General features: G+C 35.7%; 1 protein-coding gene across 1 annotated transcript in view; it reads left to right on the top strand.

Annotated features, from left to right (window-relative positions):
* The first annotated feature begins 3,656 nt into the window (after window positions 1-3,656).
* KCNH8 (potassium voltage-gated channel subfamily H member 8) overlaps window positions 3,657-26,085 on the top strand; it is a 381,840-nt gene continuing 359,411 nt past the window's right edge. The window contains exon 1 of the mRNA XM_003772021.2: window positions 3,657-4,398. Coding sequence (XP_003772069.1) covers window positions 4,323-4,398 — 76 coding nt within the window. The 5' untranslated portion in view covers window positions 3,657-4,322. The remainder of the gene's footprint in view (window positions 4,399-26,085) is intronic.

Consider the following 26,085-nt stretch of genomic DNA (forward strand, 5'->3'; position numbering starts at 1 on the left):
AATGGATGTTGGATTTTATCAAATGCTTTTTCTGCATCTATTGAGATGATCATATGATTTTTGTTAATTTGTTTATTGATATAATCAATTATGCTAATAGTTTTCCTAATATTGAACCAGCCCTGCATTCCTGGTATAAATTCTACTTGGTCATGGTGTATTATCCTGGGGATGATTTTCTGTAATCTCTTTGCTAATATTTTATTTAAGATTTTTGCATCAATATTCATTGGGGAGATTGGTCTATAATTTTCTTTCTCTGTTTTCAACCTACCTGGTTTAGGTACCATGTCTGTGTCATAAAGGAATTTGGTAGGAGTCCTTCATTCCCTATTTTTTCAAATAGTTTATATAACATTGGAGTTAATTGTTGTTTAAATGTTTGGTAGAATTCACATGCAAATCCATCTGATCCTAGGAATTTTTTCTTAGGGAGTTGATTAATAGCTTGTTCTATTTCTTTTTCTAAAATGGGACTATTTAAGCAATTTACTTCCTCTTCTGTTAATCTGGGCAGCCTATTTTGAAGGTAGTTATCCATTTCCCTTAGGTTATCAAATTTATTGCCATAAAGTTGGGCAAAGTAACTCCTAATTATTGCTCTAATTTCTGCTTGGGTAGAAAGTTCTCCCTTTTCATTTTTAAGACTAACAGTTTACTTTTTCTCTTTCCTTTTTCTAATCAAATTTACCAAAGGTTTACTATTTTATTGATTTTTTTCATAAAACCAACTCTGTTTTATTTACTAAGTCAATAGTTCTTTTTTTTACTTTCAATTTTAATTTTAGAATTTCAAGTTTAGTATTTGATTGGGGTTTTTTAATTTGTTCTTTTTCTAACTTTTTAAGTTGCAAGCCCAATTCATTGATCTTCTCTTTCTCTATTTTATTCAAGTAAGCCTGTAGAGATATAAAATTTCCCCTTATTACCGTTTTGGCTGCATCCCACAAATTTTGGTATGTTGCATTGTTGTCATTCTCTTGGGTGAATTGTGTTTATGATTTGCTGTTTCACCCATTCATTTTTTAGGATGAGATTATTTAATTTCCAATTACTTTTTGGTCTATTTATCCCTAGCTTCTTGTTAAATGTAGTTTTTATTGGATCGTGATCTGAAAAGAATGCATTTACTATTTCTGCCTTTCTGCCTTTAATTTTGAGGTCTGTATGTCCTAATATATGGTCAATTTTTGTATAGGTTCCATGAACTGTCAAGAAGAAAGTGTACTCTTTTCTGTCTCCATTCAGTTTTCTCCAAAGATCTATCATATCTAACTTTTCTAATATTCTATTTACCTCTTTAACTTGTTTTTTATTTGTTTTGTGGTTTGATTTACTTAATTCTGAGAGTGCAAGGTTGAGATCTCCCACTATTATAGTTCTGCTGTCTATTTCTTCTTGGAACTCTACTAACATCTCCTTTAGGAAGTTAGACGTTATACCACTTTATGCACTATTTTAGTATTGATATTGATTCATTGTCTATGCTACCCTATAGCAAGATATAGTTTCCTTCTTTATCTCTTTTAATTAGATCAATTTTTGTTTTTGCTTGGTCAGAGATAAGGATGGCTACCCCTGCTTTTTTGACTTTACCTGAAGCATAATAGATTGTACTCCAGCCTTTTACCTTCACTCTGTATATATCACTCTGCTTTAAATGTGTTTCCTGTGTAAGATTCTGGCTTTTGATCCAGTCTGCTATTCATCTCCGCTTAATGGGAGAGTTCATCCCATTCACATTTATGTTAAAACTACTAATTCTGTAGGTTTTTTTTTTTTCAAATAAAATGCCACATCACTGGGAAATAGATAAATGGCTGGAGATAAATAGATAGACAGACGGAAATAGATAGATAGATAGACAGAGGGACAAGTGCGAATCTATCTCAATTGAAACGCCTGGATTTCAAGGTTCATTCCTTACCCGCAGTGTGGCATTGGCTAAGATCCCACAGGCTGCATTAACTCAGGTGGGCTAACTCCAAGCATGAAGCTTTTGGCCTGGAGGGGTTTACGTTCAGTCATCTGCTTATAACCTTAAGGTGAACCCCACTGGCTAGTGTGACCACAACCTCCGTTTAACAACTAAGGCTTCAGCAGCTTGAGGGGGAGGAGAAAGGACAAGACAGGAGATTTCCTAGAAAGAAGCACTACTTTTCCTAGGTCACTTCTCAAGAGATGCCCGGGGAAGGCCTCTTAGGCAGAGGCTCGCCATTGTTTTCTGGGCACAGGCAGCCCAGAGAAAGCCCACGGTCGCTTGGGCGCTTCTGGACCCAGCATCCCGAAAAGCACTCTGCCAGGGCACCATTAGGCGGATTAATCCGGTTTCTGTAAAATGAGGCCGCATCTGGACAGCTGTAGAGGGGCTGCCTAGCGTGGGCTGCGCGCTGCTCGGGCTCTTCCAGTGCTCTGCGGCTGACCCTGGCAATCCACGCCGCCACTGCCGCAGCTGCTGCCGCACTTGCTACGTGGTTCGGAATCCCCGGTTCGCCCCGGCTCCGCCCCCAGCTGCCTCGGTCTCCCTCCCTCCCTTCTCCCTCCCACCAACTGAGGGGAGCCCGAAGCTCGGGGGCCGGATCTTGAGTTTCAACACAAAGGGAATCCTCGGCCACAGGAAATGCATCACTGCGAGGAAAAGTGCTGAGAGCTAGAGCGGCGGCCCTGGAGGGGCGGGGAGGAAGCGGCCTTCCCTCCCTCCGCCCCCCCGGGACTGCTCGCAGCAGCTGGAGCTCTGCCTGAGCGCCCCTCCCCTAGGGACAAAGCCTTGAGCCTTCGGGTGGAGGTGCACCGAAAGACCCAGTGAACCGAAGCATCAAAGCACGGGCCAGCGGGAGGGAGGGAGGAAGGGAGGGAGGGGGGAAGCTAGGGGCCCCTCCTCTTCTCCACGAGTTCTCGCCACCTGCCCTCTCTCCCTTTCCTGACTGCACCTGCAACTTTGCTTTCGTTTCTCAGTCTCCCAGGTCCCCACTTATATCTCACGTGTGTGTGTGTGTGTGTGTGTGTGTGCCACATTTCCATCACGCCCCCCCCCCCCCCCCCTCCTTCTTGGATTTCATCGCTGAGTCCAGCCGCTCCGCTAGGTCCGCTCTCGTGGCACCCGCAGGAGAGCTGGAAGCCTCCCCTTTCCTCTCGCCCACGGGCTTGGCTGCTTCCCACGGGGGTTCCCCACGGAGGAGGAGTAGAGGAGGAAGTCCCGCACTGGGGAGGGGGCATCTAGCTCTCTCAGAAGTTGGGTTTCTCTTTGTTAGGAGAAACCTTTCACCTTCCTTCCTTCCTTCCCTCACCTGGAACTTGGTCCTCCTGGGGTTAGGAGCCCTGAGCAAAGCGAGGTCTCAGTCCAGAACTGGCCCCCAGCATAGCTAGGACTCGGCTCCCAGGAGGGGATCCCCAACTTCCCGCTGGCCGCCTGGCTAAGGAACTTCGGCACTTAAACAAAAGCCCCGCCATAATTGCCGTGATTACTGTGGACGCTGCCGAAGTCCCCTCCAACTCAGGTGTTCTAGGAGTGGGAACCTCACGCCAAAGTCCGGCAAAGCTCCTCTTTGGGCCACGAATGCCTCCAAAGACACGTTATTGGAAGGGGGAGGGGACTTAAGTCCACCGGGCATCCCACTGCCTCGGCACCCCACCCCCACTCCACCCGCCCACACTTCAGTAGTGAGTGGCCCGGCGGAGGCTGGGGTACCTGAGCCAACCTGTCTCCTCCCCTTCCAGAACACCACACCCACGAGGCTCCCGGCTCCCGGGGAGAGGGACCGAGCAGAAACAAAGGGGTCTTTGTTCATTGGCTCCCGGGGGCGGGGGGAGCCGCTCTCGCGTTTCCAGCCAGGGGCTCTTTGCCCAGCTGCCAGGGCGGCCAGCCCGGCTAGTCTGCAGCCCCACTCCAGCCGCTTAGGGGAGGCGGGACGTGGCGCCTCTGGCCCTGCTCTGCCAGTCCTGGGTGGGCGGGGGGCTGGCCGTGCGGCGGCGCCTAGCGGGCACAGCTGCAGCGAGAGGGAAGGTGGAGAACTCTGGCAGCTGGCATAGGAGGAGAGAGGAGGGAGTCTGCGCGGGTTTGAGCCTGGATGTGCGGGGCGGGCGTGGAAAGCGCTCCCAGGGCTGGGTCAAGTGAGAGCCCCGCACCCGCGGCTGAGAAGAACCGCCTCGCCCGCTCCTCACTCAGCCTTCCCTTCCTCTCTCTCCGTTTCATTTCCCACTTTAATCTCCCTCCTTCACCAGTTCTCCCGTCATTACTTCTCCCTCCTCCCTTCTTTTCACTTTCTTTCCTAACCACCCTTCCAGACAAACTTTGATGGAGAATTTCACACCACGCTGGAAAAATGCCTGTTATGAAGGGATTGCTGGCACCCCAGAACACCTTCCTTGATACCATAGCTACTCGGTTTGACGGAACACGTAAGTCTCGGGGTCCGAAACCATGAATAATGTATTCTTTTTTTTTAAGACTACAACCTCATGGCATGAATTACTTTTCCTTCCCCGTTTTTCCTGGATCGGTGTGGTTTTCTTTCCTTTCTAAAGTAGGCTTCTCTTGCGCTGAGCTTTGACTTTAGCTGCATGATGTGGTGTTTGTACTTTCGAATGATTTTATTTTGGACCATTTTCTGCACTTCTTGGATTTGAAAACAACCCCGGGGAAGGCTCGCCTCCCTCAGGATTGATTCCTCCCAAGAAAACTGTTTCGGCATTGAACTGGAGTTCCTCTTGCAGTTTTGTGAAATAAAGAAGCAAAGGTAGTTGTGCAGGATATTTAATCGTCATCTTTCTCCCAATCGTGCTAGGGTAACACCGGTTATAGTTGTCCCCCCCTCCCCTCATACACACACACATATACTCTGGGGATCTTTATACATAGCCCTTTCCACCCTCTCAATACTGTGATAAAATGAGCTCTTTGCTGTACTGTAAAACTGCGCATCTGTGCTTACAGGAGAGACTGAATCCTATTTTCCTAGTGTATTTGAATACTGGAAAGGGCTTTGTATTTTTTTTTTTTTTCAAAATCCCTATACCAGTCCTTTCATAGCCAGGTTAAGACTGAAATTTATCTTGCCCTTAAGGACAGCCTCTGAAGGGAGATGGATGTACATTACAAACCTTAATGGTGGTTTTAGGAAGTTTTGATTATGGGAAATACCTTTCAGGCATTTGGGGAAATAAGGATAGCTGAAGTTTTACTTCAGATCACAGCTGTTTTATTTTTCTTCATTTACAATGAAAAAGTATGCATATTTCTCCCATACTTGTTGACTAAGGCTTTCAGCTGCTAGATCTTGTTCAGTACCATGGCCAGATCCCAGTTCTTCCTGACTCTTAATTTTCAGTGCTATCAGCGGAGCTTTCTGTCAGTCTCTTTAGCACATTCATCCCCAATACAGTTCACTTAACGCCCCTGAGCCATTTCTCTCAGCCCTTCACCCCAGATTTCCTCCACATGTATTAATACCATGTTCTGCTTGTACCTTTCTCTCATCTTCTCGCTCTGAAATGGGCAGAGAATTATTTATCAGTAGCTTTCTCAGTGGTTGAGTATTATTGCCCTGTAGTTTGGACTCTATGTTCCTTGGAGCAGGTTTATAAGGAAGGTTAATTATGTACTGTATCTACTGCTAAAGTGGAGATCCATACCACTATTAGAGAAATAAACTCTTGGACTTTACTGTTTAGAAAGTGGGTAGAAAAGTTTAGATTAAAGAATGGTCATGGTGTTCACTTTGATTTTTAAAAATAAGTTTTTGTTTTCACGTCAATTGTTGCTAGCATATCATTACCTTCTTTAAAGTCCTTTTTTATTATGTTACCTTTAGCATTTTACTGATCATCCTATGTTCTAGAAAAAGGACTGATAACAGTAAAATTCAATTTCATCATGTGTGTGTCATGTCGTTGTAGTGTGTGTGTGTGTGTGTGTTTAACCAGACTTATGATTTCATTAATATAGGGAGAATACAATGAAGAACTTCTTCTGTTAATACAGTTCAACATTTTCCCCTATAGTGTCAGTATAAACCTTCCCGGAGTACAGAGAAGTACAAATGTTTGTCTATGGTCACATTAGTCAGGTTGTGTCTCTCCAATTCTGAGACTAACTCTCTGTTTACTATGTTATGCCATTTCCCTTTAGGTGTTTAAGGTAATAAGTTGAGAGTTGCAAGTGAACTTAGAGGTCAATTTCTTCCTTTTATGAGGAAGCACAAGCCCAGAAGATATTAATTAATGTCCAAGATCACACAGGTAGTAAGCAATGGCTGAATCCCTGATCTCTCAGTCCTAATTCAGCTCTTTTTTTCCATTGTACCACCACTGCTTCTTAATAAGGTTCAACCCAGGTATTGTGTGTGTATGTATGTATGTGTACCTTTAATCATTCACAATATCACAGAATTATATTTGCTATCTTAGAATGTTATCAATGTTTCACAAAATAATAACATTTATTTTGATAATTCATATAAATTTGAAGTTATGAGGTTTAAAAAGTGATCCACAGAGTCATTTTTGATAAAAAATATAATTGGAAAATAAAGAGTACTTATAATTTCTTTGCCTGAAGCTTAAAGTTGAAAAGAGTACACCATGTGATGAATCCTCTCAAGAGCACCCCAGAGATCTACCTATTTCAGGGAATAAATTTGGAGTGCACTAATGCTAATGATAGGGTTTGTAATGATTTAATCTTTATTATAAGAATACATTTTCCTATATCTGGGTTGCAGGATAACATCATAACCAAAGAGATATATTTTTAAGATGGTTGAGGCAAGAAGGCTTTCACTTATGAAGTGGAGATTGTAATTCTCATTATTTTTCCTTCCCTACCACTACACCTACCCCCATGATTTTAACATGGGTAATGTACAATCTATTTCTTCACTGGAAATTGTCTCAGAACACACAAGTATTAAGAGTAATACAAACACACTTAAATAACTTTATAGCAGTGGTGAGGCCAATAATATATGGGCTGCAGAAACTTACACTTAGGAAAACTTTGTGTGAAACTTGACAACAAATGACACAAATTTTTAAAATGAATGATCTAGAAGATCTACTTTAGTAATGACTTCTTTTCTCAATGTTGACAACTAAAAATATCCCTTAGTAAGTCTTGTTTTCTTAAGAACTGTAATACTCCAAAGAAGATGAGAATTAAGAAACACCACTACAAGCAGAGACTCAGTCATAAACACTGCTGCAATCAGGATCACATATATAGTAGCATCTTCTGATGAATGTTGCATTCACTAGAATTGATAACATATTTTCCGTATTGAGATAATTTAGTTGCTAAGTATAACAGCAGCATCTGAAAATCATTCCAGTCCTTGTCCTTCTTGCTCTAGAACTTATGATGTTCATTTTTTCCTCTGCTTGGACTTGGCATGTTAAAAAAAATTCTTTGCTTCTTTCTATTCATGTGTAATTGTTGTAGGCACAATTTCTCTACATTCTCTCCTATCCCTATCCCCCCAGCAAAAGCTTGCAATGAAACAAATGGCATTATTATGCTGTGACATATATTAACATATTTTCTAATTTAGTATAAGGGATACTATCATTGTTGATCTTTTTTTGCAGTCTTCAGTAATTCTAAAGAAAAGTAAAACTTAGAAAATTATGATTTTTTTTTAAGAAAATAGGCATTCAATCAAACCTTACTGCCAACCTTAATGAACAGTGAATCTATACAATTAGCTCTTGTCATATAGTAATAAACTTTAAAAGTTGATTAATTTGAAAATAAATAGTCATGAGCCAATCAGAATGAAAGATCACATTTTATTTATTAAATGGAATAGGACAATATTTAATAAAATCTAGAAGTATAAAATGTATGGCAGCTAGATGGAACAGTGGATAGAGCACTGTGTTTTGAATCAAAAAGACTCTTCTTCATAAGTTCAAATACAGCCTCAGATACTTATTAGCTATGTGACAATCAGCAAGTCACTTAACCCTGTTCACCTCAATTTCCTCACCTATAAAACGAGCTGGAGAAGGAAATGGCAACCTTACTAGCTTCTTTCAAAAAAAGGGGGTAGGTCATGAAGAGTCAGAAACAATTGAAATGCCTCAACAACAAAATACAAATATGTACCATGTTTTAGGGTACTTGCTAAAAGTCAAAATGACATAGGAAACTACATCTTGCTAAAGGGTACCATAGATAATGAAGTAATATTAATATTAACCATATAGGTGCCAAGCAAAGCATATGTGCAAGCAAATTTTTAGAGAAGTTAAGTGAATTGCAAGAAGAAATAAATAGCAAAATTATACTAGTGGGGGATTTCAACCCCCTTCTATCAGAATGAGATATATCTAACCATAAAATAAACAAAAAAGTTAAGGAGGTGAATAGAATTTTAGAAAAGTTAGGTAGATCTTTGGAGAAATTTAAATGGGAATAGAAAGGAATATACTTTTTCTCAATAGTATGTGGCACATACACAAAAATTGACTATGTTTTTGGGCATAAAAATCTCACAATCAAATGCAGAAAGGAATATATAGTAAATGCATCCTTTTCAGATCATGAAGCAATAAAAATTACATATAATAAGAAGCCTTGGAAAAATAGACCAAAAATTATTTGGAAACTAAATAATCTAATTCTAAAGAGTGACTTGATCAAATAACAAAATGAAATAGATGGATAATATGAACCTTTGTAACCTGATATTACTTTGTTGATTGCTTTGTAATGTGATACTTTAATTTCCCATATCTGTTAATACTTCAAAAAGTATATCCTTTGTTTTAAAATTAATTAATTAATCTATTAGTATATCTTTAATTGAAAAGAAAATCAACTCCTTCTAGTGAAAGCTGTTTAGAGGTCACATATGATAGGAAAATCTAGTTCTCTTGGTAGAACAAAAAAAGCTACCTCATATCTTAGAATAGCTCTGGATCTGGAACCAACGTGACTCATCTTTCTGAGTTCAAATCTGGCACCAGCCACTTACTAACTGTGTGGCCCTAGACAAGTTACTTAACTTTGTTTGCCTCAATTCCACATTTGTAAAATGAGCCAGAGAAGAAACTGTAAAACCACTTTAGTTATTTTGCTAAGAAAACTCCAAATGGGGTCATGAAGAGTCAAACACAACTGAAAATTACTAAACACCAACAATATTTTTGTAGCTAAAATCTTTTTTAAAAAAAATTAGGTTCTCCATTGACTGATATTTAATGGTAATATTATGGAAATTAGAAGAGCTAATTGTTTTGTCTTTACATAAAACTTGTGAACCATGAAGAGGAAAATGTGTCTACAGCTAATTTCTTTAAAATATATTACTTGCAATCATATTTTCCCTTATATTTATGCCATTAACTCCTAGTGAAGATTTATCATCTACCAGTACAAAATGGTAACTCTTCTTCAATTCATAGTTTTAGAGAGCTGCTCAAGGATTACAAACGTCAAGAGATTTTCCTAGGATGAAATTCCAGATATATGTCAAAAGAGGGGCTTGAACCATGTCTTTTTGACTGCTTCAGATCTAGCTTTCTATCCAATAAGCTACATTGCCTTTTATGTATATGTATGAAGATATGTGTACATGTTTAGATGTACTAAATAAAAATTACTGTCCCGTAATGTTCTAGATGTATTATAATTTGGTCAGATGAGTTCTTTCCCAAAGTTAATAAGAACATCTTTTAGAAGGAAATTGTCATTATCACCAGAAGAATATCACATTTGGGTATATGCACTTCATATTTAGGATTATTTTGCATATTTTCATATAATTTCCATATAGTTTTTTAATGCCTACATAGATTATAAAGAATATGCCTAGATTTTCAGTTTTGATTTCTTTTTTAGGTTGGTCATGATTTAATTTTTCTGTTCCTTTTTATTCTTTCACTCTCATTTTACGTGCCACTTATAACAAAGAGCTAGGAGATCTTAGCCCAGAACATGGGGCATAGTACAACATAAATGTTAGCTCTTACCATTATTATTGAGGGACAGAGGTAAGAGCTAAATTCGCGCTGCCTCACATATCAGGAATACTACTAAAAAAAAATCTTGGTTAACACTCATGAAAGGCATTGGGGAGTTTCTTAGAATGTGTGCCTTCATATTAAGACTGTTTATTTTTACATGTATTCATAAAAGAGAACTTTACAAAAGCAAATATTTTGCATAAACCAAGTGACCTGTTTGCGTCTTTCCTAAGCTTAGGTGTCTTTCTATCAATGTTAGAAAACAGAATAAAGAGACTTTTGCAATTGGAATCAGGAATAATGGATTTTAATCTTCAATCTATGACTTGGGGCAAACTATTTCAAATTTTGATCACATGTGTAAAATGAAGGGAAATGTTGAACTAGATCATCTTTTAGGTTCCTTCTTTTATGCTTGTAATTAAGTCTAATATCCTTATAAGTGAGATGATGGGCTAAATGGACAATGTTTTTTTCATCTGAACAACTTGGCCAGATCAGAGGGCTTTGTTTACCTGCCCAGAATTGCATTCTGGTGCTATTTTTTTTCAAATTAGGAAAATATCACTTCCTAAGGGCATGTTATATATCATAATGGAGGGAAATACTGAAACCATTTCTGAACAGCCAGAGAAGATGGGGAATGTTTTGACCTGGAGGAAGCCTTAGAATAATATACTGACCAAAGATTCTTAACTTGGTACAATGAATTATTAAAAATAAAATCAATGTAACTGATTTCCTTTATAATTCTCTGTTCTATTTTATGCTTAAAAGGGATCCATTGATTTCATCAGCCTATTGAAGGGTCTGTGACATACTAAAAAAGTTAAGAACTCTTGAACAATTCTAATTCCTTCATATTATAGATAAGGAAACTAGAGCAAAGACAGGGTGTGATTTTCTGAAAGTCAATGAGATCATAGGAACAAGAATGAGATTCAAATGCAGACCTTCTGATCCAATCAAGAGTTCTTTCCATGAAGTGTGCTATTGTATAAACAAGATGGTGGCATATGAAATCATGCCATATAATGACTTTTAGCTAGCAGTGTGTATAGAGAATTGGGCCCAAAATCAGGAAGACCTGAATGTAAATTCTGCCTTAGACATTTACTTGTTTGAGCTTAAAAATGTCATTCAGTCTCTGTTTACCTCAGTTTTCTCAACTCTAAAATAAGGATAATAACAGCCTATATCTTGCAAAGTTGCTGTGAGAATCAAATGAGATTAATATTTATAAAGTGCTTAGCATGCTATAAATTTTCATCTCCTCATTCCATTTCCTCCAATGTGAAGCAAATATGGTTGCTTAGCCTAGAGAAGTGAAGATTTTGGTGGGAAATGATATTTCAAATGTTATAATATGTCATAGAGAAATTAGATATTTTTGCTTATCTCTAGAAGACAGAGGTAGGGACCATATACTAAAGTCTATGGCTTTGTTGATGGTAGTGGTAGTGGTAGTTAACAGTGATGATGATGACAATGATGATGACGATGATCAAGGTGGTGGTAGTGCTAATGGCAGTGGTAATGATTCTTATTTTGGATTTTTTGTCAAAAAAAAACACGGTTTTGACTTTATTTCCTTTTTCTTGGGGGGAAGTGTTAGAAGGGATGATATAGATAGTAACAGGAATTTTTTATTACCTTTGGTGAGCTTGTATGCCCAGAAGCTGATATTGTGAGATTAGTTTTAGGATGGCATATGCTATGTAGAAGCAGATACCCAAATAGGTAGAGTATGCTGCTTAAACAAATATAACAGAATTGGTATATAATTGTTTTTCAATGAAGCACTGGCCCTTTAAAGCTCAGTGATAATGAAGGAAATTCTTTTATAATGGGGCCCACACCTAGCTACACAAACTTTCCCATTAGAGATAATATTACAGACACACACACAACACACACACACGTCACCTAACACAAACATTCATGAGGCAATAAACACAAACACACAAATGTATGCTCCGAGTAATCTGGTTCCTCGAAGGCTCCTGAAAGATATAATCAAAATATTATGAGTTTCTTGCCCTATTGAGAGGTCTCAAATTGTAGTTTTCCAAGTACTATACTTGGAGTCAGAAGAATATAATTGTTACTTCTTTTACTACCTGTGTGACTAGTGCAGGCAAGCAACTTAACTCTGTGCATCAGATTCCTCATCTATAAATTGACATAGTTGGACTATATATAACTGTAAGCTCTTTTCCAGCTCTAGATCATAAGCTTTTCATCCTATAAATTACAGTGAGGTAGATTTATGCTGAATAGAAGGAATTTTTTTTATCAATAAATACAATGACAATAATAGTAATAATGACTAGAATTTATATAACATTTATGATGCATACAACACTTGATAAATATGATCTTGATTTGCCCTCACAACAGCTCTGGGATGTAGAAGCTATTTTAATCTCCATTTTACAGATGAAGAAACTGAGCTAGCAAGAGGTTAAGTAACTTACCTAGGATCACACAGCTAGCAAGTGTCTAAGCAGCAATCTTAAAGTAAAATGGATTATTTTCAGAAGTAATAAATTACTCCTAACCTCAAGCAAAGCCAACTGCCTGCTTGTTAAGTCTGATATAGAAAGTTTTTTTTGGTTCAGGTATGGGTTAGACTAAATTTCTCTTTCAATTCTGATAGTTTAAGATCCTGTGACTTCATGGCTCTTGAAAGCATTTCTTGTTTCTAATTAATACTATAGTAAAAACTCCCAAAATGTTTTCTGATAGACGCATATATAAAATTGTTCATCACAGAATGACAACTTCACTGGACTTTACTAATCTTGTATGTTTTCAATTTATTACAGGTATAATTTGCTTTAAGCAAATTATGTAGTTTAATGATTTTATTATTAAAGAGAATTTTTTTTTCTTCTAATGCCACATTTTCTTGTAAGGAAATGCAATACAAGAGGTAGAGATAAATAAAAAAGGGTAGAGATGAATAGAAAAATGTAGCTGTCGTCTATAGCATGCTTAGTTGGTATATTCCTTTTTCATCTCCCATTCAAATAAGAAGGTCTCTGGCTCCCTAGTCTTCCTTTGATTTTAAGAATAGCTGATTAATTTAGAGTTGTTCACCAGCCAGATGCAGGTGATAATAGCTCTGGAAACATCCCTCCCCCAATACCTAAAATACTGATTCTGAAATCAGAGGACTCGGTTTATATTCTGATTCTAATGCATATGGCTTGTATGACCTTAGACAAATTAATTTATTTCTCTGATGCCCATCTTCCTCATCTGTCAAGTGAAAGAATTGAACTCAGTGGCCTCTGACATGATTCCCAGCTCTAAATATATGGTTCTATGATACTATAATCCTGGATAATCCCCAAGAGTGCCTCCCCAACTGTAGCAAGATTCACCCAGGGGAAACCTATGTTTGAGAGAATTTTAATGACCATTTTCACCATGCCCAAAATAAGAAGACTAGAACTGCCTTGCTGCCCACTAAATCCACTAGAATTTCATTTAAAGGAGTTTTATTCTTGAAGCACCACTACTCAGAAAAAAAATTTCCCCAATAAAAGAAGTTGCCAAAATAAAGTTTAATTGTTCATTTTACAAAATGATTTCCTACAATTTTCCTCATACATTTAAAATATCATTTGCTTTTTTTTTCAAAATTTGATTTGCTTTTCAAAAATACATGTACCATGCTAAAAATGTGGTCAGTACAGGAAAGTTCTCATTATATATTCTTTGCCAGATAAAATCCCTCTGTCATTTTAGAAGTGGTCACATGCATTGCTGTTTAGTATATAAAGCTATAAAGAGTGTAAATTTGATTAAAAACAGTTAAACAAAACAGGGTTAAGGATAGAGCCCTGGGGCACTCTACTGAAGATATCTTGCCAAATCAACATTGAACCAATATTCTTATATTCTTGCCATTCAAGCAATTTCAATCCATCTAACTATATGGTCTTCTAGGATACATCTATTTCCAAAAGAATAGAATGAAATATTTTATTCAACGTTTCACTAAAATCTATGTCAATTATCTATAATATATTTTGGGATTACTAGATAACAGTCCTGTTGTCAAAAATGTTTTAATATTACTCTTGTTAGAGGTAGCTAGATGGCACAGTACATAGAGCTCTAGGATTGGAGACAGAAAGACTTGAGTTCAAATGAAATGCTGGGCATTTATTAGGTGGGTAAACCTGAACAGGTCACTTACCATCTGTCTGTCTCAGCTCAGTTAACTCAACTGTAAAATGTAAATAATAATAATATCTTTGCCTTCTAGGATTGATATGAGGATTAAAAACTGTGGATATGTTTAGCACAGTAATTAGTACATAATAATAATAATTAGAAATAATAATTTAACATTCTTCCTTCCTTCCTTCCTTCCTCCCTCCCTCCCTCTCTCCCTTTCTTCCTCCCTCCTTCCCCCTTCCCTTCCCCTTTTCCTTTCCTTTTCCCTTCCTTTTCCCTTTCCTTTCCCCTTCCCATTCCCTTTTCTTACCTCCCTCCTTTCCTCCCTCCCTCCCTTCCTTCCTTCCTTCATTCCTTTCTTCCATAAATAGTTTGAGGCAAAATATATCCCTTGTCTCCAGAGACAATCAAGACTACCCCAGCTGCAATTAAATCATGCATTTAGTCAACAAACATCAGATAACTAGAGTATACAAAAAACTAAGTAAGATATAATTTTGGGTAAAATACCTCCACATTCTTTTGGAATTTATTCTAACAGGGGATTAAAATACAACTCCTTACAAGTAAGTATCATTTCATTTTGGGGGCTATTTGCTTCTCCAGATGAGCTGTTTGTTATGCAGTAGGTGCTTAATGAAAACTTATGTTAATTCATAAGACATGATATTACATAAGTGCAGTATAAGAGAAAGGCCTGTGTGTTAGATACAATTTGGCAAGAGAAAGTCATTGTTGATGGTGGCTGAAGATTAGGGAAGGTTTTATTCAGAAGGAGACATTTGAGTCATGCTTTAAAAGATGATTAGGAATTCAGTAGTCCAAGAGGAGGAATAGCTTTCCAGATTTGGAATACTATTTATATGAAAGCATAAAGTCAGGAGACTGAAGTCAGATTTGAACTCAGGAAGAGGAATCTCCCTGATTCTAGGTCTAGCACTCTATCCACTGTGCTAATTAGCTGCCCCATCTGCTTCATGAAACAAGACATCTCAATCAAATTAAACTCACTTCTAAACTCCCCACCGTGCTGCTAAATCAAGTCTTTACTGCGTCACCTGCCTCAGTGTCTTCTCTACTTGATTGGAGGACTGGAGGAAAAAATACCAAGCTCCTCCCAGGGACTTCCTTTATAGAGGGCAGAATTTGTCTTCTCAGATCATTCCATTTTGCATTTGCTGCTCTGCCTGATTTCAACTCTACAGAACAAGGTGTTCTTACCAGGTAAACCTGGTATCCCTTTCCTCTCCTTCTCTTCCCCACTTTCCTGCTTCCTTTTGTGTGTTATTTCCCCCTATAATTTGTAAATTCCTTGAAGTCTGAGATAGTCTTTCTTTAATTAATTGAATCCCAGAACTTAGCACAGGTCCTGGCATAGACAATTGCCTGGCTTCTCGTTATTTCTTAGCAATATGTGTGTGTTATTCAATCCATGAAGGAGAAAAACATTTAACCTTAAATGCTCAATAAGCTATTCTCTTTTATCATCTATTTTAAGTATGATTTATCTATTAACTAGTATCTTGTTATATATGGAGAGATCAACTTCAAATCTTCATTTAATTGGAAAAAATGATCTTTCTTTTTCTTGGAGCTATTCAGATACAATTGCTATATCAGTTTTCTTTCCTGTAAATGGTATTCTGTTTTCTCATAGTTAGGCACTCGTGTTCTATCATAAAGTCAAACTTCTGATGTGGACTATGAATTGACATTGTTTCTAGACTTCAATTTCAGTGAAGTCAACATTAGTCGGCTGTTGTTTCAATCACCAACTAATGGTGAGATCCAAACTATGAATGGAGGAAATCACTGATAAAGACACAAGAGTCCCATGGCAGAGGTTTCCCAGAGTAGCAACAGAAAAAAAGAAATTGAGGTTCAGAGAGAGTGAAGATGAGTGAGGTGAATAGAATAATATTAATAAGTAATTTAACAAAAGACTATCAGTGAAAGTTCCTTGGAAATGTCATATGCTCACACATATATTAAATCACTTGGACATAATGCCCTGCCTCATCATAGGTGTGTTCATATAGCAAATTCATATGTAATTTGCATGTAGTAACAAGTGGCTAACAGTTTAATCTGAAATCCCTCAAAATGGTTTTTAATGGGCACTTATTTAAAAAATCAATGTTATCTTCACTGAAATATTCTTATTGTTTGTTGTCTAATGAATTTCTATGTATTTATTTGATTTTAACAGTAAAAAATAATCCATAGTAATGAGTCAATTTTGCCATGATTCTGTGATATCATACAAACTATTGGGTCTTTTTGAAAGAAATAAAAGTGTCCATTATTGAGGCCTTTCATGACCATCACAAACATCAGTTTATTTTTTCTTCACAATGATCTTGCAAGAGACAGGAAGAACATCATCATTTTGTTGATGTGCAACATTATCATTTTTGATTTTTCTTCTACAAGTTTCTGAATCTTGTCACTTAAAATAGATGTTCTAATTCTGGTCATGGGCACTAGAGAAAACTAGAAGCAGGGTCATTTATCAGTCTTTCCATGGGTTATTGGATTTTCCAAAGATAGAATACTCCCCATAACAAATTCAGATGTTATCTAAATGTCAAATATCCCAGCCAACAAGAGGTAGACTTGCCTTAATTGTGTGCTTCTTTACTATCTTTTGGAGGGAATAATGGTTTAAAGATAAAAGTAGGCAGCCTTTTCTCCTTTAAGCTTACTAGATAAATGTTTTTATTTTGATTCCCCGAAGGGTAGAATACTGTGTATGTGAGTATTTATGTATTGTTTATGGAAGTTATAGAAAGCTTTGTCTTCTTTTCATTTTAACCTGACTTGGATGATTGCTTGGTTAATCAATTACTTCTTAAGACTAGAACAATGTTCTTAACCATTTTTGTGTTTCATGGATCTCTTTGGCAGTCTGGTGACCCTTCTCACAATTTTTTTTTTAAATGCATAAAAGAAAATCTGTAGGATTTCAAAGGAAACCAATTAATTTGAGGTAAAGTCTATGATATTCACTGAAATAACTTCCTAGAATGGGTCTTTAGGGTCTAAAAGTAGTCCCTTTTCAGGCATCCATTACAGAGGTGACATGAGATAAACAAGGACTCAGAAAGAAAATAATTCCCACCATTTGTCACTTATCAAATTTCATTTCTTTAAAATGCTTTTAGAATTCCAGTATGTCATATAGTGGACAAAATTTGTCAGGACATATATTCGTTCAACATTTTCCTTAGTATACTTTTTTGTTTGTTTATTAGTTTTTGCCAGTGACCTGGAGTTTCCTGTTTTGAAATCCAAATGATTCACTTCATATGTTACCCAGAAATTTTTAACTATTTGCAGCAAACTTTTGATGATTTCTGCAATTTTATAATTTTGAACTCTAATAATTCTCTGGCCTCAAGCTACTATTTAGGAAACTCTGCATGCTTGCATCTGCATTGTATTGAAGCTTGGAAAAGTGGAACGTGATTGGCAAAATGGTACCTCGAGGCCCAATAGTTATTTCCACTCTCTACTATGTCTCAATCCTCTTCACCCCCTGAAATAATTTATATAGCTAGAGATTTGGGGTATCAGCAAATTTGTGGCCATTAGGAACTGAAGCGAAAACCTTGCTGGCTAGGAAAGTTGGGCATTATAGAAAATCTTTTCCATCTTACTTCACTGTGGCATTTTCTTTCTTCAGCCCAATAGCTTCTCAAGAATTTTTTTGCTCAAGGCTTAAACTGGGTGAGAGTAGTTTGATTCCAACTCAGACATTCAACAAATATGACTGTGTAGTTGCTCTCTGATAATAGTCTAAACATTAATCTCAGTATGAAAGTTCAAACCTTGTTGGCTAGAACATAGACACAAAATAGCAGAATATTGGAATGATTCCTGTTTAGATTAAATATTTTTTGGATTTCTGTTTGCATTAGTGCAGTATACATATTAGAGATGTTTAATTCCAATTCCATCCATAGATAAAATGTCATCAGCTAATTATTGAGCACTTCTTTACTGTCATTTCCTGACTGCCCTATTTCCTTTCTCAATTCTGTATCTCCTCTAGGATAGTTTTTCTTTTAGGTCAATTCTTGCACAGAGGTTTCAGTAATCCCAAGCTACTCCCTGAGTTATCATTTCTTACTTCATTTATTTTTTTAATCAGGCTTATAGTTTTGGGAAAGCTTTTTTTCAAAAAAATTTTCCCACACCATTTATGGAAATCTAATCACTCCCAAACACTTCTCAAGTGATAAAGGGAACTCTTTAAACAATACAAACATACGCAGAAACCACGTATGTCAACATATTGTAATGTTTGGCATTTGTCATCAGGCTATCTGTTGATTAAAAAAGAGAGGAGATTTATTTCATCACAAGTCTTCTGGAATTATTATTGATCATTGCATCTCAATTGAATTCTGCTGCCTTTTAATTTTTTTATCTTCTTTAGATTATTTTGATGAATTTTACCAGTTTGGCTTGCATAATTCTTCATCATATCAAGTTTTTGAATAATTTCCGAATTTCCTATAACTATTTTTAGGTTGCCATTATATTCCTGTATATTCAGATATGACACTTTTGTATAATCATTTTCCAATTGATGAATACCCATATTATTTCTAGTTTTTTGTTATCATCAAAGTGCTGCCATGGAGATAGAAGTATGGTATTTTTTTCTGGTATTTGAACTTTTGGTTTTGCCCAATAATGGGATTTTTGGATCAAAGGGTATGAACAGTTTAGTTATTTTTTCTTACATAATTCCAAATTGTTTTCCAAAGTGGTCAAACTGATTCACTGTTCTACCAAGTCTTTTTTTAAAATGTGTGTCTTGTCTTCCTTATATATTGACTCGGTCTTTTATCCTGCTTTCCACCTCATTAGTTTAAAGTAAAGCTTCAGAGGTGTTGTAATTTGCATTTATTTTACTATTAGTGAGTGTATAGTTCTTGATAGTTTAAACTTTTTCTTTGGAAAATTGGTCATATGTTAAATTAAATGTATCTCTATGTCTCTATCTGTATCTATACATCTCTCTCTCTATCTCTCTATCTACTCATCTAGTGATCCTATATGATTGAATACTAGACCAACACGATGTCTGAAGTATCGGAAATTTAAGTGGCCCAGAAGGTCAGGGAGAAAGTGGATATTATTAAAAGTATATGTCTTCTTCTGATTTTCATTGTCTGCTGTTGTTTATGAGTAATTTTTTTTTCTGTTTAGACCAGGCTTTCCTTTTTTCCCTTGATATCAATTAACTCATTATCAGGAAAAACTTTTATTGACTTCCTGGGATGAAGGCAGCATTACCTGGCAATATTTGTGATGTGTATATTAAAAAATTACATTAACTAGCTGTATGGCCCTGAACAAGTCATTTAATCTCTGTCTCAATGTCCTCATCTGTTAAAAAAAAAAAAAAAAGGGGGGGGGGAATTAGCACTTATAGAGTTTGTTATGAAGATCAGTAAGATAACATATATAAACTGATTTTCAAACTTTGACGAAATATCTAAATGATGAATAATAAAATAAATAATTTCAATAATTATATGACATCATTAAGAATTATCAATTGTTATGTATAAAATAATTTTGTTGTTACTTTGATTACTCATTGTGTATTGAGACATAACTATTAGTTTTTGAGGGCTATGCCAATTTCAAGCTTTTGCTTTAAGTTCAGTCTTGATGGATTGGCCAAAGACTAGTGTAGATAAGTTTAGAAATGCCCATTTTGAGAAATGTTGGTGATTGTACAGACTTAATATACAGTTTAGTAGGCAATGATATACTTTCTAGAGGGTCATGACCTGTACTGGTGCTTTAGTTAGCATCATTACAGCAAACAAATCTTGCTCAAGAATTATTTATATTTAATTTAATTTCTGCACATAATGCATGACAACTTTTTCTTTTTCCAGTAATTTCTGAAGGGGGATTATTCTTTCATGCTAATTTGTATTTCCTTTTATGTGGTTATAGTATGTATTCTATTCTCTATTTCTGTTTTCAGCTCTTCATCATTAAATAAAGGTCCTCCTAGATTTTGTTACAGTCTATATTTATCCCTCTTAATGGCATTATGGTATTCCCTGACATGAATATACAAGAGATTATTTATCCATTCCCTAATTTTTAGGTTACTTTCCAGTTTGTCGCAATATAATCATGCTATAAAAATCTTGGTAAATGATTTATTTATTTAATTATTTTTGCTGAGGTGATTGGGGTTAAGTGATTTGCCCAAGGTCACATAGCCAGGAAGTGTTAAGTGTAGGAGTCAAATTTGAACTCAGGTCCTCCTGACTTCAGGGCTGGTGCTCTATCCACTCCATCAACTAGCTGCTCCAAATGATTTATTTTTAAAAGCATAATACTTTGGGAATATATTCCTAATAGAATTGAGTCAAAGAGTATAATCTTCTACTGTATAGTGTCAATTGCTCTTGAAAAAGATTTTACATATTTGCAACTTTACTAACAATGAATGACTATACTTATTTTCTAAATTCCTTCTAATATTGTATTTTTACATTTAATTATCTTGTTTTTTTCTTTTTAGCATTTTTATTGTTTTTTAAAATTATTTTATTTTTCAATTTACAGAACAAAACAAGCATTGCCACACTATGTACAATTTTAAAAAATGACTGCACATGAAGCTACAAATAGGTGTGTGGTTATACCTTAAAAAGAATTTTAATTTATGTCCCTTTGCCAACTGCAAGAATGATCATTTTCTTCATGAGACTATCAACAATCTATGTTTCCTTTTCATACCATGTAGAATTGAACACAATTGAAGTGACTGAATGATAAAAAGATGTACCTACTCATGGCAGGCACTATGCCAGATACCATGGCATTTAATTGAAAAGGCTCAAACAATCCTCACTACTAGGGTGGCTAGGTGGTGTGGATGGAGTGCTGATTCTGGAGTCAAGAGAACCTGAGTTCAAATATGGCCTTAGACAGTTACTAGTTGTGTCAATTTGAGCAAGTCATTTAATCCTGTTTGCCTAAGTTTCCTCATCTGGACAATGAACTAGAGGATCAAATGACAACATAGTACTTCACTATCTTTGCCAAGAAAATCCCAAATGGGGTCACAGAGAGTCAAACATAACTGTGATAGCAACAACAAAAACTCACTGATTATTTATTGAAATATATAAAATCTTATAGATATTTAAGATAGTTACAGCACATAAAAATACCATAAGGGACCTTGTTGTTATTAGTTGACCTTAGATTTTGGCTACATGGGTTGCAACTAAAAAAGTTTAGTTGCATAACAGAGTGTATAAGTATGGTGGATTTTGCTTTTAAAAAAACACAAAAATACATTACATAATATAAAGGTTATTGAATTAACACATCAGTTAACTATTATATTTAATAAAATAATCTAACTAGATATTTATATATGTCTATAAAGAAATGAAGAAAAAAGAAAATGAAGAGAAAGAATGTGACAGAGAGAAGACAGACAGAAAGAGACAAAGACAGAGACACACACGGAGAGACAGAGAGGAATAAAACAATACAATATGGAGGCAGCTAGGTGCTTTAGAATACAGAGCACCTGATATGAAGTCAGAAAAACTAAGTTTAAATTCTGCCTCATAAGCTTATTAGCTGTATGATCCATGATAAGACACTCAACCTTTCTCATCTTCAGTTTCTTAACTGTAAAATGGAGATAGTATAATAGTATTTATTTCCAAGGATTGCTGTGAGAATCAAATGGGTAATGAGTAAAGTGCTCTGCAAATCTTAATTTGCTTTATAAATGTAAACTATTATTAGTATTACTACCATTATCATCATTCTTACCACTACTACTACCATTTAGACCAAGACTTAAAGAAATGCAAATACTTGGGCATGTGTTGTATTTTGTCTTTACAACTATTATTGGTCATGGAATGATTTAGTTCAGATTTCCTATTCTCTTGGAAGAAGAGCCTTCTCTTAGCTAGAGCATAGCCCAAGATTTTGATCCACAGGCAGCTTCCTTCCTAACAGTTGCCACTTGTTTTGGTGCCCAAATTCCTAGCAGATCTTCCTGGTTTCAACTTTTGATCTATTCACCAGCAAGGTAGATAATCAATTACTAAATAGTCCTCAAAAAAGGGCTATGTCCATCCTTTTTAGTGAAAAGGTTCTAGCTCTTGAGTTTTTCTCCATTGTGACAAAAGGGGAAAAAAATTAAGAATTAATTTCATTGGTTGATTGCATGATGAAAGTTTCAACCACAAAAGTCTTAAGGACTATGTATCATGGAGAGAGTTTCCAAATTAATGAAATTTATAGATCATTGAAATATTGAAGTTTCATTTATTTATTCATGTGATTGTGAGTGACTTATGAGTAGAGAATGAAACAATCCGTATCTAATTTTCACTATAATTTTCAATATTCCTTCTTAAAGAATCTATCCAATGGCCTGGAGCCTGTCCTTTGGGTGGGGTGTTAGGGGAGCCACCTGCTAATGGCTTCTGGGATCTAATTCTGACAAGCAGAATAGATGCCTTCACATGAGAGGATGATAACAATATAAGGAAACTTAGAAGCAGTTGAATTCTCTGATCCCTCTCCTCTTCCCTCTTCCCTCTTATGTATTTCATTCCCAATTCACAAGCAACATCTGCTTCAGTAAAGACTGATTTTAAATTCCTTCAATTGTGTTATGATTCACAGCCGTGGAGGCTTTCAGAGAACCAAGATGCCCCTTAATGGTACAGTCCTCTTTAATAAGGACCACTTAGGTGTGGTCCTTAACATACAAAATTGGTGCTTTCTCTCTGTTCTCCTTCACTATCCCACTTACCCACCTTAAAGCTTTATACAATAGTGCATTATCCAGCAAAATCTACCTTCATTCAAATAATAAAGATAAATGGATCTCTTCAACTATTTATCTGTAAGTGTGAACTATCCTGGAACAGTTCAGGTTATCACTGCTGCAAGTAAGATAATTGCATTTGTTATTGGCTTATCTGGTTGCTTTCTTTGATTCCATATCAGAAATCTCAGTGAAATAGTCAACAAACATAGAACTGACATTTCTGAATGTCTGAATTCTACATAGGAAAAAAGCATGTTCTGGTGGAATATGGAATCAAATTCTATAGATAATCTGAAGGCTGATTCCTGGATCCTTTCTGATACACAAATTGCAATCCTTTTCATAGCATCTAGAAAGTGGTCCTCTATTTTGTTGATAAATTTGAAAAATACATTAGTCATCCAATGCAATGCTATCCAAACAATGAAGCATATCCATCATAGATCTAACCCACAGTTATTGGGTTTTTGCTTGAATACTTTGACAGGAAACTGCCCTAGAAAAAGTCCAGATTATTTTGTAAATAACACTAATTGCAAAGTGTTTCCTGACTCTTTATTACCCCATTTGAGACTTTCCTAGCAAAAACACTGGAACAGTTTGCCATTTCTTCTCCAGGTCATTTTATTGATGATGAACCAAGGCAAACAGGGTTAAATGACTTGCCTAGGGTCACATACCTAATAAATGTCTAAGGCCACATTTGAACTCTGATCCTTCTAATGCTAGGCCTGGTGCTCTATCCATGGTGCTACCTAATTGCTCAAAGTGTTTCCTTAAATTGAATCAAAATAAATTTCCATGAAACTCTTAGTTTCACCCCCAGGCCCAAGATAATCACATCTTACTGCTCTTCTGAATTATGACATAACCTTTTCTATTAATGTGTTACTTAATCTCTTTTTATATTCAGGATACATGACCAATTTAAACATAGTACATGGCTTATGTTGTTGGGCTAAATTTTATTCTTTCTAAGACATTCCCAAGTTTTTTTTTTTTCCTGTAATTCTTAAAAATAAGGAATGCTCTAAATCATTTATATCCTAACATTTATTGAACAGTGTGTTGTTAAGATAAGTTCTGTTTTATTTTTTCTTTAGCAACTAAACTATTTTAAAAGTATTTCTGTTTTTTCACTGGTATCAAATAATTTTGGTACCTACTTTTAATATGTTGGAATCTAGATGTACTATTCCATTTTTATTTCTTTATTTCTACTATTTCCCTTGAAATTCTAGATCTTTTGTTCCTTCAGATGAATTTTCACATTATTTATCTTCTTGATACTTTGATTGGTGGAAGATTAATCCAACTTGTACCATTTTTATTATAGTGGCATAGTCCCACCACTTGTAAAGGATATTCCTCCAATAATCTGTCATTCTTTATTTTTTTTAGAGTATTTTATAATTGCATTTCTATAATCTTGATTTTATGGTTTTGTAGCCTGACTTCCAGATATTTCATAAATTTTATTGTTTTTATAAAGTGATTTCCCTTTTCTTTTTGGATTTTGTTTTCCTATAAAGAATTAGTATTGACTTGTATTGATTTATATTGTATCATGCTATATTATTGGATTTATAACTGTATCTGGGGATCTATTGGAGCCTGCTCAAATCTGCTCTCTGATGGTTAAATTTTCAGAGTGAGCATTTGCACTGGAGAAATTAACAGAAACTACAAACAAGGATTTGTTTTATTGTTTCGTTGATTAACTGGACTTGAGAAAGTGTTTGTAAAAATGATAAAATACAGATTTAATTTCAAAATGTATTAAAAATACAGTTTTTTTTTGGTAGAGTCAGCTGATACATATTTACTGGCATAATATTACTTACAATATATAATATCACTTAATTTTTTTTTTGCTGATTTTCTAGGTTTTCTAAGCGAATCATTGTGCTGTAAATAAATAGAAAAAAAATGTTTATTCCTTTAATTTCTTTCTCTTTTCTTGTAGTTATCACTATCATTTGTAGATAGTCAAGTAAAAGTGAGAACAGAAACAGCCCTGATTTACTACTCTATTTGTATAGGAAATTAGTGTTTTCCTTTGTAAATTATGCCATGCTTTGAATTTAGATAGGCACTTTATCAAGAAGATTCTTCTATGTCTGTGTTTTGTAGATGGCTTTTTAAAAAAGCATAAATGAATGTTGTATTTTGTTAAAGGCTTTTTCCAAATCAAGTTATTTGAGATGTTCATTTTAACATGCCTAATTATATCATTTTTCCTAATATTTAACTTTATATTCATGGCAAGACTCCAACTTTCTCATAGGGAATAATTTCTTACATAGCTTTCTTTCTGACCTGCATTCTCTTAAAATCAAAATCAAGCAAGCAAAATCTATGTCTTACAAGGGGTTAATCCAGTTTTGGAATATCAAACTATAAAAATAATAGCTTAAATCTACACTGAATATCACAAGTATCTTAGAGTTATTGTTGTTTTTTCCTATATCTTAAATATGGCAACTATAAATACTATTGTTACGTTCTTTAGGATTGTAAAAGACTGTCTGTCCACTGAGGGTAAGAACACTTTTATTTTTGCCTTTACCTTTCCAAAAACCTCTTTCTTCTTCTGTAGTAAGAATGTTTTATGCTTTTTGAAAGGCATATTTGCACTGTTCCATGAAGGTTTAAATGGGCTGGATGAAGAGAGTCTGATTTAAAAAAAAAGTTTGATAAATAAAAACATTTTCGCAGAGATCTTTAGGAGTAGGATCTTTAACCTGACTTTTTTTTTTTAAATTTTCCATAATCTGTTCTGACATATTTGTAATTAACTCTCAGTTTCTGCTAGGACTAAAAAGATAGTGGAGTCCTTCATTTAACTAAAGGCACATGATGCAGTATTTTAAAGAATCTCATTTAAGCAATTTTTCAATGAATAAGCCATTATTATGTGTTTCTGTAAGTAAGGGTATGTATGATACCCAATTGCTTCCTAGTCTTAATCAGCGAATAGGGGCAATGTCAGTCAAACTGATATCTATTAAAGACCTTAGCCTAAAAAGGCTAAGGTCTCCCATTTCATCCAGAGCCATCTCCAGTTGTCTTGATCTATA

The sequence above is a fragment of the Sarcophilus harrisii genome, chromosome 5 (assembly GCF_902635505.1).
Source record: "Sarcophilus harrisii chromosome 5, mSarHar1.11, whole genome shotgun sequence".
Lineage (NCBI taxonomy): Eukaryota > Metazoa > Chordata > Mammalia > Dasyuromorphia > Dasyuridae > Sarcophilus > Sarcophilus harrisii.